Consider the following 13,575-nt stretch of genomic DNA (forward strand, 5'->3'; position numbering starts at 1 on the left):
GATACACCAGTATTATAAAAGTAATTTACTTTAAATTATTTACAACACAATGAGTGTGTTTCCCTCTCAAAGCACTGGCTCAGTTCTTTGCATTTAAGCAATTAGTTTATTACCAACACCTGCTGAGTCTGAACAACACCAGTGTGGCTCAGCGCACAGGACTAAAGTGTAGGCCTATTGATTGACAGCAAACTCCGTTTAACATCAACATGGCTGTGGGATTGAGAGTGTCTCATAACACCACATTTTCTGGTTTTCCTGAAAAACGTGCATGGCGGATTACGGTGTAAATGCGCAAGCCTAATTCATATTCTCCATTGTGCTCGGTCCCTGTGGCTTTTCATGAGAGGTTAAAGGTGCTGGGAGAACTTTCACAATTCTCCACCTGAACCTGCAGAGTAGGCCTAGCCATGAGCAGTCCGCCGACGAGCCCTTCTCCAGCCAAATGGTTCAAAGCGCTACGAAGGTAACGTTAAATATTCAGTTTGCACGAATGTAGGCCTAGACCTAAATTTTTTGGGAGCGACCATAGATGGTCTACAGTCTATGTGGGCGACATGGCTTTTTAACGTGTTGTGTGCAAGCTCTGTCAGTTAATGAGATACCTCATGCGTTGGGGAGGGGGGAGCTGGGTTAAAGATTATTAGACTCATACATTAGGCCTACCTGTTGCGCCGATGAAAAAAGTGGCTGATGATGTTATTCCGCTACTCTTTCAGCGGCATAAGCCATACCCTGTGTGGTGGTAGCCTATGCCGCTTGTGTTCCACTTGCACATGGCGTTTTCTAACGGCTTGATTATTGAAGTGTTAGGTCGCTATAAGTGACAAACCGTAACATCATTTCAGATATCCTTGCCTATGTAGGCTACCGATGTAGACTAGCCAAAGTCACCAGTAGTGAAAGGAGCCTAGGCCTACTGATATAAATTATACTTAAGTAGCCTAACAGGTAAAAGTCGATTCAAAATGTTACTAAAGTAAAAGTAAATAGGCTATTGTCAACAACATGTAGGCCTACTTAAAGTATCGAAAGTTAAAGAAGGCTACTCATTATGCAGAATGGCGCCTTTCAAAGTGAAAAAATAGAATAGGATACTGGTGTAACTGCAAACAAAATACATGTAAGAGCATTTTGTTGTATAGTTCATCAGTGTGGACTGTGGAGCCAGTGTAGTAGGCTACTGCTGCACCATATCATGTTTTTTTTTATTTTATTTTTTTTATTAAAAGTAACTAGTGTCAAATACATGTAGCCTAGTGGAGTAAAAAGTACATTTCCCTCTGACATTGTACTTGAGTAAATGTAGGCTACTTGGGTTAGTATTTTTGCCAACAGGCCCCCTAAAGATAGTTTGTTTATAGCTTGGGTTTTGTTTGTAGGTATCATTTTGGTATGAATTTTGCTCATCCAGAAATGCAATAAAAGCACTATTAAAAGACAAAAATTCTGGAACTCACCAATTTCTAAACCCTGGCTACGGCCCTAGCGGTTTATATCCTATATCTGTGCTTATGCCACAAACCATTCAAAGTAGCCTATTTATGGTGAATAATAAATATTATGCCATAAGCCTGGTTAATGTTCCTCGATGTAGCGTTTTGTATGGTGTCATGTGCCGTTAGGAAACGATAGCCTATGGGCCGGTGGTACACGAGTGGCGTACCACTCGAGGGATCGGCTTAAGCCGTTGTACCACTAGTGGCATTCCATCAGCCACTTTTCAATCTGGGCGTCACTCCCTGATTGGCTGGACTCGTCAGGATTTTCACTACCCTCCCTTTCAGTGGGGCTTTTACTTAGGCTAACTGCTGCATTGGCTTAACTGCACACTAACTCTATTCAGAAAAAAGTCCAGCAGTCGATAATTCTTGACATGAGTGGAAAAATAAGGGCATGCTATGCTTGTCAGAGGAATGGCCGGTTAACATGTAGAAGGTAGGCCTATGGTTATGAACTAGGACCGAGGATGTGTTTTTTATTGTACTCCTGTGTTAAAAACTAGTGATTTTGGCTGTGGTTTCAGGACCAGGCTTGGGGAGCCCTGTTTGAAGACATATCCTCTGGAGTGCGTGGATCTGCTGAAGAGGTCAAGAGTCGCCTTTCAAGCTGGACGCACCCTCAAGGAGGGCTTCAGACTGGCTCAGCTGGAGGCTGTGGTGCAGATGCTGGAGGAACACGAGTGTGGCTTTGTGGATGCTCTTGGAAGGGACCTTCATAAGGTAAGTGGTGAAGCAGTTCCCTACAGTGGTTGTGCTTGTTTAAAAACATGAGACTATGGTCCAATTAGGCTTTTAATTTAAATTTTTTAACCAGCCAAAGTTTGAGACCGTCGTGTCAGAACTGATTCTTGTCAAAAATGAGGCACTTCATGCCAACAACAACCTTAAGAAGTGGATGCAGCCGCAGTATGTGGAAAGAAACCTGGTGAGACCATGCTGCCTTTTTTTTTTTTTTTTTCTTTCTTCCAATAACCTCTTCATAATATTGGGATTATTCATGATTTACACATTCCATCTCGCTATTACAAAGAAGTGAAAGTATTGTGCTCGGGCTGCCAAAGCAAATTAAAACCTAATGATGCAGTAGGTAGTTTGCAAAAAAAAACACCAGAATTTAAAGTAATACCTAATAGTTTAGCCTTGAATGAGCTGCAGCCCTTAGCCATTTGCTATGGTAAACTGAGTGTTTACCGAAGGGACGTACACACGCATCTGCATAACAGCCAATACAAACACACTCTGAAATGACCTGTGATTGGCCAAAGTCTCCAGAGACTGCTAGGTTTTCTAAAGCCTGATAACAGAGCCAAGGAGTTGCTGCAGAAGTCTAGTTTTCTCTTAGGCCACTTTAATTACAATATGCTAAAAGGTTATTATAAATCTGTTTCCCAATGATGCCAAAAATAAACTACCTACTGCAGCTTTAAGTTGCCTTGCCCTTTTTGTATTTTGAATGACATCTTTTTCTTTCTGTTAAGTCAACCTGATAAACTTTCACTCATGAGAGTTCTGTTTTACTTGTAACCTAATTTTGAGCTTGTCTGATGTAGTCCACTACATTGGACGAGTGTCTGATGGTTAGTGAGCCGCTGGGGGTGGTGTTTATCATGGGGAACTGGTGCAGTCCTGTCCAAACGTGTCTGGTGCCACTGGTAGGGGCCATCGCAGCAGGTGCAGAGACTCGAGACATATCCTCTCATAATCAGTTTAATTATAGTATTTGTCGTCACGCAGGCTTAGTGATGATACTTTTACTATTTTGTGTAGGAAACTGTGCAATCATCAGCCCCTCCGAGTACACCGCTCACACAGCAGAGCTTCTTCATCGTCTTATCCCCTTCTACTTGGACAATGTGAGTAATTACGTAGCAGGGAAGACGGCATACTTTTGTCTTAAGGTCTCACAAAGGCTAACTTATTTTTACTTTGAGTAGAAGGACTTCTTTTGATCTGTGCTTTTAAAGAAGTCATTCGTTCAGACTCAAATGAGCGGTTTTAATGTGACATGAGACTTTAAAAAGATCAGATGTGGTTAAAACTGGGACTATGGAAACATCCACCTTTTGCTATCAAAGGCTATCTCAAAAGTTGATTTCCAACTTTTTTATTCTGCATTTGTACTCCGTTTATTAATTGGCAGTAATGCTACAATAAAAATGTAAAGTCTGATCTAAAATTCCTGTTTTTCCTCAAGGAATGCTTCCATGTGATTCTTGCAGGCGCAAATGACTTGCCTGAAGTTGTGGAACTTAGGTTTGACCATGTCTTCTTTACAGGTAAAGCTAAACTAATGTTAGTTTAACTTTATAAGATTTTATAGCTATAAAATAATTTTGTGATCTATTTATTGAAATAATCTTGAAGTCAATTGTCTGTCAATCCCTATAGGCAACAGGAAAGAGGGAAGCAGAATTGCTCGGGCTGCAGCTTGCACACTCACACCTGTCACCCTGATTTTGGGTGGCAAGAACCCATGTTATGTGGACCAACACTGTGACATTGCCATCACCGCACAGCGCATCGCCTGGGCACGTTTTCACAATGCTGGACAGAGCTTGGCGGCTCCTGACTACATCCTGTGCCACACTGATATACAAGCACAACTGGTGCAGGCCCTCAAGTGCTACCTGATAGAGTTCTACGGCTCTGATCCCAGAGAGTCCCGCAGTTACGGCCGCATGGTCAATCTAGAGATCTTCAACCGTACGAGAGACATGCTGTGGAGATCAGGCAAAGTGGCTGTGGGTGGGCAAGTGATAGAAGCAGAGAAATATATCGGTAAGCATCGTGTGTGTGTGGGATTCTCTGAAACAAAGCAATCCGCAATAAATTTAATACTATTGTGACCTTTTTTTCTGTCTGAAGCCCCAACAATTTTGACAGAGGTTGTGGAATCAGATCCCATCATGCAACAGGACGTTTTTGGCCCAGTTGTTCCTGTTCTGACTGTAAACAACATGGATGAAGCAATTGTCTTCATTAATAAGCAAGAGAAACCCCTCTGTGTTTATGCATTTTCCAAAAACAACGAGGTACATGACAGCATCAGGTTAAGACACTCTGTATTCATTGTATGAGCCGGGTGTTGCTGAAGTGTATTCTGATCATGTATTGGCCTTTCTGACAATGCAGGTCATCTCAAGGCTAATGAGTGAGACCTCTAGTGGAAGCTTTTGCTCTAATGACAGCGTCCTGCAGAGTCTGATGGTGGCTCTGCCCTTCGGTGGAGTTGGTAAGTCAGTGGCAGCAGTGTACAAATTATGCCAAACATAGTGGTGGAATAACATTGCCTTATAAATGAACTGTCCCAACACTTTTTTGACAGGTGCCAGTGGAATGGGTTCCTACCATGGCCGCTACAGCTTTGATACCTTCTCTCATAGGAAATCATGTCTGCTAAGAGGAACACGGTTTGAGTGTGTAACCTATCTGCGTTATCCGCCCTATGAGGACCGCAATCTGTCTTTAATGTCATGGGCCTGTACCTTGTCCCAGAGAAGCCAGGGCTGGTGCCAGATCCTGTGACTCTGTGGGAGGGTAATAACGGAGCCATGTTGGAAGAAAGCAGAGTGCCCCCTAACCCCTCAACAGTCCTGATATGCAAATGTATTATAAATAGCTGAGAACAAAACCTAATGGCGTATAGCCACATATAACAGAGGAGGAGCTATAAACACAGTGGTTGTTCAATTTTTGGGTGATGACAATTGTAAAACAAACAAGAAAAAGGAAAAACTCTAGTATTTACTCTGCTGCAGTACCATAACTGTACACAAACTCAACTAAAGGTGTTTGATGAAACATTACCTGTGCAAAATTAAATAACCAGGAGGTACATGTATTGGCTGAATGGTTTATTTAGCCACAGTGAAGTTTATTACTGCATGTAGTCTCACATTATGCTTTAACATTATGTTAAAGTTTCATTGATTAAAACAATTTTAGACATTCATATTTATTAATATATGAACAATAAAAGTGAAATATCTGCAACACCAACCATCCCCAAAAAACAAATTAGGTGTTTGTCTTATTCCCCATGTGAGAATCTGTTCATTCAGGTCTTTTGTAGATTTTCTCCTCGTTGCCTTCTTTTGTGGCTGCATATCTGGCTGCGGTAAACAGATAGTCACTCAACCTGAGTGAAAATATTGGGATATTCATCAGATGTTAAATAGAGGATCCATGTTCTCATATTATTTTAAAGAACTTAACTGACCTGTTCAAAAACTTAGCAACATCTGGATCTGCCTCGCCTGCTCGCACAATTGGAGCAACACTAAAGTAAGAACAAAGCTCTGTCAGAACGTATTGTGCTGGAAAAGCAAGCCAAAGGAGGTAATTTTACGCCATTAAAGGCAAGGAGCATGCTGCAACTGACCTGCGCTCTGCTCTCCGACACACTGTCCGAGCCAAGTGCAAAGCTGAGCTGCTCTTTCCACCAGACTGTGATACACAAAGCATTAAGTATCAGTACAACAGGACTTTCATAAGAACTTTGTCTCACAGAGGCACAAATCTGCTTACAGGTAAAATGAAGTTGGTCAGTGGAGGGAGTTCTTCTGTAAATGTATCTATCCAGGTTTCCAGGTCTGCAATTGGCTGAGCAGTAAATTTTGTTCTCCCTTACAAAAACGGAACAGAAAAATAAATAAACCCAAGAGATATTCAAGCAAACAAGACAATATTTTACTGCATTAGACCACCCAGCAAGTGCTTACTTATGTGACTTTCTCTTGCAGATGATTGAGGGGTGGCAATATTGGAGCCCACGTCTTGTAAAATGCACTGTATCTGCAATGAAAAAAGCAAAATACCGTCAGAAATTGTATATCTGGCTGAGGTAGAATGTCTGCAATAAAGGAAGTTATTAAATGCTAAATGAAAATCAAACCTTGTCCAACTGATATGTGAACGTGTGACCTTTGTCAAGGCAAAATTCTCTGGCCAAGCTGTAATGCACAATTCAACAGTCATTTCAAGTGAGGCAGATTATAGAACTAAGTTTTAAAGTGAATTGTGACCGGTGAATAGTAGACATTTCACCCTATAGCTGATGACAGCTCATCTGTATTTCCCAAGGCTTCAAAAATATGATCTTCCTTTGGCCTCCTCTCTCCTGTAAATGTGCTGGAGAAACCTTTTAGGGGGTATAGCAAGAATGGAGTCAACTTTTTAAGCACTACGGTAACAGTGCTTTAACATGTATTGTTTTCCTAGTTAAGTTAAAACAACAACCTTTGTCTCCAGTTTTGGTGTATATTTTGGGTACCTTGTTGTCTCCTTCAGTGGCATACCTGTAGGGAGAAGGGAAAATAAAAGAGAAGGACTTTGATAAAATCCTGTATAATGTATTTTTTCGTTTAACTGGGTCTTTAAAGTTAGAACCAAAACTACAGCTAAGACTTAAGCTACTGTGCTAAAGTATCATTGTGTAGCAGCTACACCGCTAGCACTAACAATGCATGTATATAATGTACATATGTAACATTTTTCCTTTTAATATGTTTATGTATGCATGCACCAACCACCAAGGCAAATTCCTTGTAAGTGTTACTTAGTTGGTAATATTTCCTATTCACATACACAAGACAGTTAACGTTACATGAGTGACATGAACATAAGCTGAGATGTATAACTACCTTCTGTCTGAACAAAATGTGTTTCTTGTCCAATTCCCGTTCATGAGCTTCCCTGTCCGTACAACATAACGTAGGTGGGCAGATTTAATAACAAACGATGCCATGTTAAAGCTAAAGGCTAGCTAGCTGCTTAAGGACAAACGCCTTTTGCCCCTCCGTGGTGTCCGTAGTTAATGGGCGTTTCGTTTTCATCGCATGATTGGTCAACTCACCGTGTGGTTTAAGAGCTCGGGACGCTGATTGGACAAAATAATATATGTTCAACTAGCTGTTGCGCTGATTGGATACTGGAAGCCAAACCTATATCCCTCCTCAGTGTCTCCAGTCTGTGTTTGTAACATGTTTGTAAAATGCTTCGTTGAGGATCCTCTGTTGCTCTGATGCTTTGTTAAGCTCTCTTTTATTGTCGAGTCTTCATGAAAAACGTAGAGCTGTGAGACAGATTTGTCAATTGCTGGTTAGTGCTTCAGAGGATTAACATTAGCTAAAGGTGGCAAAGCAAGCTAATAATAACTGTCAGTCACAAGTTGAACTTAAAGCTGCCCAGTTGTGGACAGATCTTTACACTCTGGGAACTGTTACCGAAATGCAACTCAAGGACGTATTCGTGTCTGCTCCAGGGAAGGCGATCCTCCACGGAGAGCATGCGGTTGTGCACGGAAAGGTAACGTGGAAATACAGCTAACGTATGAGATTTTTAAAGTGAAGATGGGTACACCAATCAGAGCAAAAAACGATACGATACCCATACAGGACCAAATGTCTAGCCAGTCTTCAACAAAACACATGCATTTTTTTTCCTACCCTCCAGAGGCTGTAACTACTTTATATCTCTAAAAGTTGATTTTCCTACTTTCTGCAAATAAATGTAATCGAATAAATATCCTGGAAGGTAGAAAGGTAAAAAAATCAATAGACGACAAACTATGGTATGCCCTTGGAACATTGCTTGAAATGATGTGCACTAAATTGGCTAAAAGTCTGACCATTTAATCACAATGTGTTCTATGCTCCTTTACAGGTGGCTCTTGCTGTGAGTTTGAACATGAGAACCTATTTACATTTAAAAGGCAACACTACTGGCAATGTTTGCATCAACCTCCCAAATATTGACACATTCCTCTGCTGGAACCTAGCTGAACTGAAGCAGCTTATTGCTTATTACTGTGGTAAGGGAAGGTGCCGCACTGGGGACCATTAACGCCTAGATACACTGTCATTTTTACTGTTGGATCTGCATCATGCATCCCATAGTCCAGTACGCTCAGGGACATTTTGCTTTTGATATTTTTTGCAATGTCAAAAAAAACACTTGTGTTTGTATTAATGAACATTTCATTTCAATATAACGTTAATCATCATATTAGTTACCACAGCTTTAAAATAATGTCTATTTAGGTTCCAAAGCAGCGATAAGCTCCATCTTCTGCACATTGTCTGTGGACTTTGTTTTGGTCTTTGGACATACCGTTAACTGTGACAGCTTTCCTTCTGCCAGATGAATATCATAATTTCTCATTAGATATACACTATCATGTATCTTTTTCATACACCTAGTGCCTAGTGTGAGTTGTTGTGATATTATTCTAGTGATTTTGATGATTGCTGTTTCTTGTAATTAATGTTAACAGGTAAGAGGGAAGAGACGAAACGTCTGGATGCGGAACTTATAAGAAGACTGCGTGAATTTATTGGTGTCACCAATGGAAACTTGGACACTTGCAACATGGCCATCCTAGCCTTCCTCTACATCTACCTCTCACTGTTTGGATCAGGGTGAGATAGTTCTTCTCAGCTTCTGTTCATTTTATTATTGCAGCTAGTAAGCTCAGATGGCCAAAAAAACACATTACACCTTACAGATTTTATTGATACTATGGAAAACTAGAGGCCAGGCCCAGCAAATGTCATCCAGTTAAAGGTGATGTGACGCGTTTTTTAGGCTTCAACATTTTTTGTCACATACAGCAAACATCTCCTCACTATCCGCTAGCTGCCTGTCCCCTGAACACACTGTAAAAAAACGCGGTCACTGTAAACAGCCCAGGCTCCACAAACGGCAAAAAAACAAACTGCCCCACGAACCATAACAAACAGTGTTCCAGCCAATAACCGACAAAAAGGAGCTGGTTGAGCCATCACTGCAGCAGCGTTAGCACGTAGGCTACTTCCACAATGCATATTCATGACTCAACCAACTCCTTCTTCAGAGACCGCGTCTTTTTACAGTGTGTTCAGGGGACAGGCAGCTAGCGGATAGTGAGGAGATGTTTGCTGTATGTGACAAAAAATGTTGTAGCCTAAAAACATCAAACGTCACATCACTTAGAGCACCTTTAATGTGCTCCATCTGCAGGCAATGGAAAGCAATATTGTCTGCGCAAACCTAGCCCTGCAGATTTGGAACTTTCGTCACCTGCAGGCAATGAGTGTTGCAGTTTGAGGAGAACCGGAGGAACGGGGTCCTCACTAGATTTGAGACTCCCTTGCCCAACGGTTAAAGGTGTGTTTAGCCGAGATCCAGTGATTCGCCGCAGGGTTGTGCGGCAGTGGGAGTGTCACTTAAATGGCCCATTTGTGTGTCGTCCTATTGTGTTCTTTAACCCCCCAATGTAGCACAAGTAGACTATATATTTTACAATTATTGTTTTCTGTCAGATCGTTTTATGATCTCGACATTTCTGGCCACACTTGAAGGCAGTATCATTTCACGTAGAAAGAAAGAGAAAAAAGGACTGAGGGACTGTGCTTTGTGCTTGAGCTTCTTGCAGGAACACAAACCCTTGGGCAGTTAAGTGTTTGTGTTTCGTTTTTTTACCCTCACAGTTTTTTTAAAACTTTCTTGAGACAGTAGGGCTGGGCAATATATCGATATTATATTGATATCGTGATATGAGACTAGATATCGTCTTAGATTTCAGATATCGTGATATGACATAAGTGTCGTCTTTTACTGGTTTTAAAGGCTGCATTACAGTAAAGTGATTTTCTGAACTTACCAGACTGTTCTAGCTGTTCTATTATGATGAATGATTATTTATCTAAAATCTAAGTGTGAAGATATTTTGTTAAAGCACCAATTGTCAACCCTAGAAAGATAGCAATATCGATATCGAGGTATTTGGTCAAGAATATTGTGATATTTGATTTTCTCCATATCGCCCAGCCCTACGAGACAGTGATGTTTACTGTACAGGACTCTCACACCCCCTCAATGGCCCCTTTCCTACTTCTTACCCCAATACTTCCGGCGCCCTTACTCGGACCACACCCATCTTTTTTTTTTTTTTTTAACCTTTTATTTATCCAGGTAAGTCGATTGAGAACAAATTCTCATTTGCAACAACAACCTGTCACATTCACACAGTTCCACATTAATACCTGGAAGCTGCCCAGTACAACCACAGTCTGATCTGCTGGCCACTGAGCAGCTCCACTGGAGTGGTTGGGGTTAAGGGCCTTGCTCAAGGGCACCTCAGTGGTGGTAATGAGGGAGGGACAAGCGCTGCTCTTTCACTTTCCCCACCCAGATTTTATCCTGCCGGTCCGGGGATTGAACCGGCGACCTCCCGGTTCCAAGCTCACTTCTTTAACCTTTAAGGCCATAACTTTAAGCCTAAAGTTTTGTAACTGCATCAGGTCCTGTTACAGTAGGTGTATCCAGGATCACATTTTGCGATGAACACACACACACACACACACACACACATACACATACACACACACACGCGCGCGCTCGCTCAAAAATACCAGTGTTACTGTCGCGGCTGGTAAAAACTGCAGCTGTAACCTTCATTGCGGGTGACCCAACTGTTAAAACTGCATCAGCTATTACTTTGTGTGACAATAGGTGTGTATAACAATAATATGTTATTATGGCAAAACATTTCAATCTTGTGGAACATTTACAGCCTCCCAGACCTGAATTGTGTGAGCTACAAGCCAGTTCAAATTTAATTGGGCTAATTATGTGTAGCACGGTGTACTGTATTGTGTACTGTACTAGTATATCCTGGTTGGGCTACCTTGCTTATTACATGTTACATGTTGTACTGTGACCACTGTACATGCTTACGTTGAGATGTTTTTGTTGAAATAAAATTATACTGAACTGGCAGAATATAAAAAGGTTATACAATGTCACATGTGTTGGTCATTAGCAGAAGTCATTCCAGCTCCTTTGGAAATGCTTTATTTGCAAAAATGTGCTCACTATTGATGTAGATTTGATCATGGATTTGAGGGTGATTTTCACTGCATCTGAGAAATTGCCTCCACCTATAAATGAAGATAGTAAAGAGGGAGCGACAGAAAGGCCAGATGTTAGTTTTAGTGACTCCAGCAGCTGCAAGCATGGAAGATGCTTAGGAACATTAGAGCTGCAGGTTGTCGAGAGGTTTAATCTGCGCTGACATGGTGCTGCCGTGTTTGAGAGAGGTGATGGGTTCTGACAGGATGGCCACTAATGAGAGTCTGGCACTGGGCCACACTGCAGCCTTTAACAAGTGTGGATGTGTTTTTCCCTCGAGAGATAAGCCGGACAATTAGTTTAGAGTATGCCGAAAGACAGCTTCCCTGACAGACATTGACAGCAATGTCAAGCAAGTTTCTGTTGCATAGAGGAGTGTATGGATTACTTCTTTTTTTTTTAAGATTATTTTTTGGGCACTTTAGGCCTTTATTTATAGGACAGCTGAAGACATGAAAGGGGAGAGAGAGGGGGAATGACATGCAGCAAAGGGCCACAGGTCGGAGTCTAGCCCCCCCAGCCGCTGCGTCGAGTAGTAAACCTCTATATTTGGGCGGGCGCTCTACCAGGTGAGCTACCCAGACGCCCAGTGTATGGATTACTTAACATTAAACAGTTATGAATAGAATGTAACTATACCAGCAATATGGTTAAGTACAGTACAAGTAAAGAAAGGGATATGATCCATTAATTACTAAATAAGTTGGTCATAGATCCAGTATAATTTATACAAACAAAGGCTCAGTTTTCATGTTTATTTCCTCAGTGAGCTGCCCAGCTTGTCGGTGACTGTGTGGTCGGAGCTGCCGACTGGAACAGGACTGGGGTCAAGTGCTGCCTACTCCGTGTGTTTAGCTGCTGCTCTGCTCTGTGCAAGTGGAACTATCCCCACTCCTCTCAAAGAGGGGGATAACACTGCCAGGTGAGGATATTATATTACATTTCTTTTTTCTGATCTGTGTATGTATATTGTGTGCAGTACCCTACAACATGAATGCCTGTGCAGTATAATGCAATACAAAAAGCCTGCAGTACAATAAATAAAAATATTTATTAAGGTGGCCGGGGGGGGTTTTTTTTGTTTTGTGTGTTTTGTTATGTTTGTTGGGCGTTTTTTTCTGTGTTTTTTGTTTTTTTTGCTTTCTCGCCCTATTGCGTTGTGTTTTTTCCGGTGTTTGTGACGCGCTGTTCTCCTACCTAGCTTGCATTCCTTTTTTCTTTTTTTGTTTTTTGTCTCGCTTTCCCTTTTTTTTTTTTTTTTTGTTTGTAGCTACTCTATATTTTGTATCTCACGTGATTCTATTGGGTAAGTTTTGTCGTTTCATCCAGCCTTTTTTCAGTTCTCCTTTTTAATGTATGTAGTGGTGTTTGGTGTGCTGGGGCTTTGGGGTGTCTCCTGGTTCCTTAGGGTGCAAGCTGTGATGGGGTGGCCTGCTAATATTTTTTTGGTTTGTTTGGGTTTCCATTTCCTTTCACTTTTCCTTTTATAGTTTCTTGGTCTACCTTCCTTTGGCTCCATACTCTTTCATTTTCCCCTTATTCTTTATCATTGTGTATTATCCATTTAATGATTTTGATTTCCCTATAGTGTGCCGTTCATTCTTAGGGGGGGTTGGGTGTACTGGCGTTTTTTCTTTGGTTTTTTTTTTGTTTTATTAATATGTTTTTCTTTAAAGAGTACACATTTTCATTGTCTTCCTTCATGTTCCTTTCTTATATCTTGTTCTAAATGTCGTGTTCTCCTCTATTTTCTGTTTCAGTCTATCTGTGTATTTCACTAACTCCTATTCTCCTTTCCTTTCCCATCTCCTCTTGTTGGTTTGTTACTATTTTTCTTCCTCCCCCGTGTGTTACTTCCGTTTTTTCTTTCATTTTAATGCTTCTTTCCTCCCCTTACTTCTCTCTCCTTGCGTTGAGTGTCACTTCCACCATATTGCAATTTATTTCCCCTGTGTGCTGTTGCTTAGTGAGAGGGGTGGTGTTTCGCTGTGTGTGTCTTGGGTTGTGTTGTGTGTGTCTGGCTGGCGCTTTTTGTGTTGTTGTTGTTTTTGTCTTTTTTCCTTAGTGTCGTGTTTGTGTGTGTGCTGTGTTTTTGTGTTTTTTTTTTTTTATTCCTCCAGTTTCTTCCCTGTTTCATCTGTGTCTATTCATGTGGCTCTGTCTCTTTGTCTCTTCTCACTGT

General features: G+C 41.3%; 3 protein-coding genes across 7 annotated transcripts; 2 read left to right on the plus strand and 1 right to left on the minus strand.

Annotated features, from left to right (window-relative positions):
* Positions 1-135: 135 nt before the first annotated feature.
* On the plus strand, positions 136-6,395 carry aldh3b2 (aldehyde dehydrogenase 3 family, member B2). 4 transcript variants are annotated; one of them, XM_039802310.1, is made up of 10 exons: positions 136-466; positions 2,027-2,222; positions 2,317-2,427; positions 3,053-3,173; positions 3,270-3,355; positions 3,697-3,778; positions 3,891-4,280; positions 4,368-4,534; positions 4,635-4,734; positions 4,828-6,395. In XM_039802310.1, exons 1-10 carry the CDS (start codon positions 411-413, stop codon positions 5,025-5,027), a joined length of 1,509 nt encoding a protein of 502 aa, XP_039658244.1. In that variant the 5' UTR covers positions 136-410; the 3' UTR covers positions 5,028-6,395. The 4 variants fall into 4 exon arrangements, with proteins under 4 accessions (XP_039658244.1, XP_039658245.1, XP_039658243.1 ...); XM_039802309.1 differs by lacking the exon at positions 136-466 and adding an exon at positions 1,822-1,938; XM_039802311.1 differs by lacking the exons at positions 136-466; positions 2,317-2,427 and adding an exon at positions 1,821-1,938.
* On the minus strand, positions 5,342-7,326 carry mmab (metabolism of cobalamin associated B). 2 transcript variants are annotated; one of them, XM_039802314.1, is made up of 9 exons: positions 7,145-7,326; positions 6,741-6,799; positions 6,549-6,642; positions 6,397-6,454; positions 6,224-6,296; positions 6,030-6,127; positions 5,884-5,948; positions 5,722-5,781; positions 5,342-5,614 (listed from the first exon to the last, which is right to left on the minus strand). In XM_039802314.1, the coding sequence occupies exons 1-9, from the start codon at positions 7,246-7,248 to the stop codon at positions 5,560-5,562; spliced, it is 666 nt and encodes a 221-aa protein (XP_039658248.1). In that variant the 5' UTR covers positions 7,249-7,326; the 3' UTR covers positions 5,342-5,559. The 2 variants fall into 2 exon arrangements, with proteins under 2 accessions (XP_039658248.1, XP_039658247.1); XM_039802313.1 differs by having other exon boundaries at positions 5,342-5,640; positions 7,145-7,325.
* A 111-nt stretch (positions 7,327-7,437) lies between these two features.
* On the plus strand, positions 7,438-12,319 carry mvk (mevalonate kinase). The gene is made up of 4 exons (XM_039803155.1): positions 7,438-7,808; positions 8,166-8,313; positions 8,776-8,920; positions 12,160-12,319. Exons 1-4 carry the CDS (start codon positions 7,731-7,733, stop codon positions 12,317-12,319), a joined length of 531 nt encoding a protein of 176 aa, XP_039659089.1. The 5' UTR covers positions 7,438-7,730.
* The last annotated feature ends 1,256 nt before the right edge of the window (positions 12,320-13,575 follow it).

This window comes from Perca fluviatilis, chromosome 6 (genome assembly GCF_010015445.1).
Source record: "Perca fluviatilis chromosome 6, GENO_Pfluv_1.0, whole genome shotgun sequence".
NCBI lineage: Eukaryota > Metazoa > Chordata > Actinopteri > Perciformes > Percidae > Perca > Perca fluviatilis.

Bases quoted from the DNA above. Each gene is read 5' to 3' on its own strand.
- aldh3b2 (XM_039802309.1), top strand. From the start codon at position 1,877: ATGAGTGGAAAAATAAGGGCATGCTATGCTTGTCAGAGGAATGGCCGG. The intron at 3,356-3,696 runs GTGAGTAATTAC...TTTTTCCTCAAG, and splicing joins TCCCCTTCTACTTGGACAAT to GAATGCTTCCATGTGATTCT. The intron at 4,281-4,367 runs GTAAGCATCGTG...TTCTGTCTGAAG, and splicing joins AGAAGCAGAGAAATATATCG to CCCCAACAATTTTGACAGAG.
- mmab (XM_039802313.1), bottom strand. From the start codon at position 7,248: ATGGCATCGTTTGTTATTAAATCTGCCCACCTACGTTATGTTGTACGG. The intron at 6,128-6,223 runs GTAAGCACTTGC...CGTTTTTGTAAG, and splicing joins TGCAAGAGAAAGTCACATAA to GGAGAACAAAATTTACTGCT. The intron at 5,641-5,721 runs GTCAGTTAAGTT...ATTTTCACTCAG, and splicing joins GTTGCTAAGTTTTTGAACAG to GTTGAGTGACTATCTGTTTA.
- mvk (XM_039803155.1), top strand. From the start codon at position 7,731: ATGCAACTCAAGGACGTATTCGTGTCTGCTCCAGGGAAGGCGATCCTC. The intron at 7,809-8,165 runs GTAACGTGGAAA...GCTCCTTTACAG, and splicing joins ATGCGGTTGTGCACGGAAAG to GTGGCTCTTGCTGTGAGTTT. The intron at 8,921-12,159 runs GTGAGATAGTTC...TTATTTCCTCAG, and splicing joins CTCTCACTGTTTGGATCAGG to TGAGCTGCCCAGCTTGTCGG.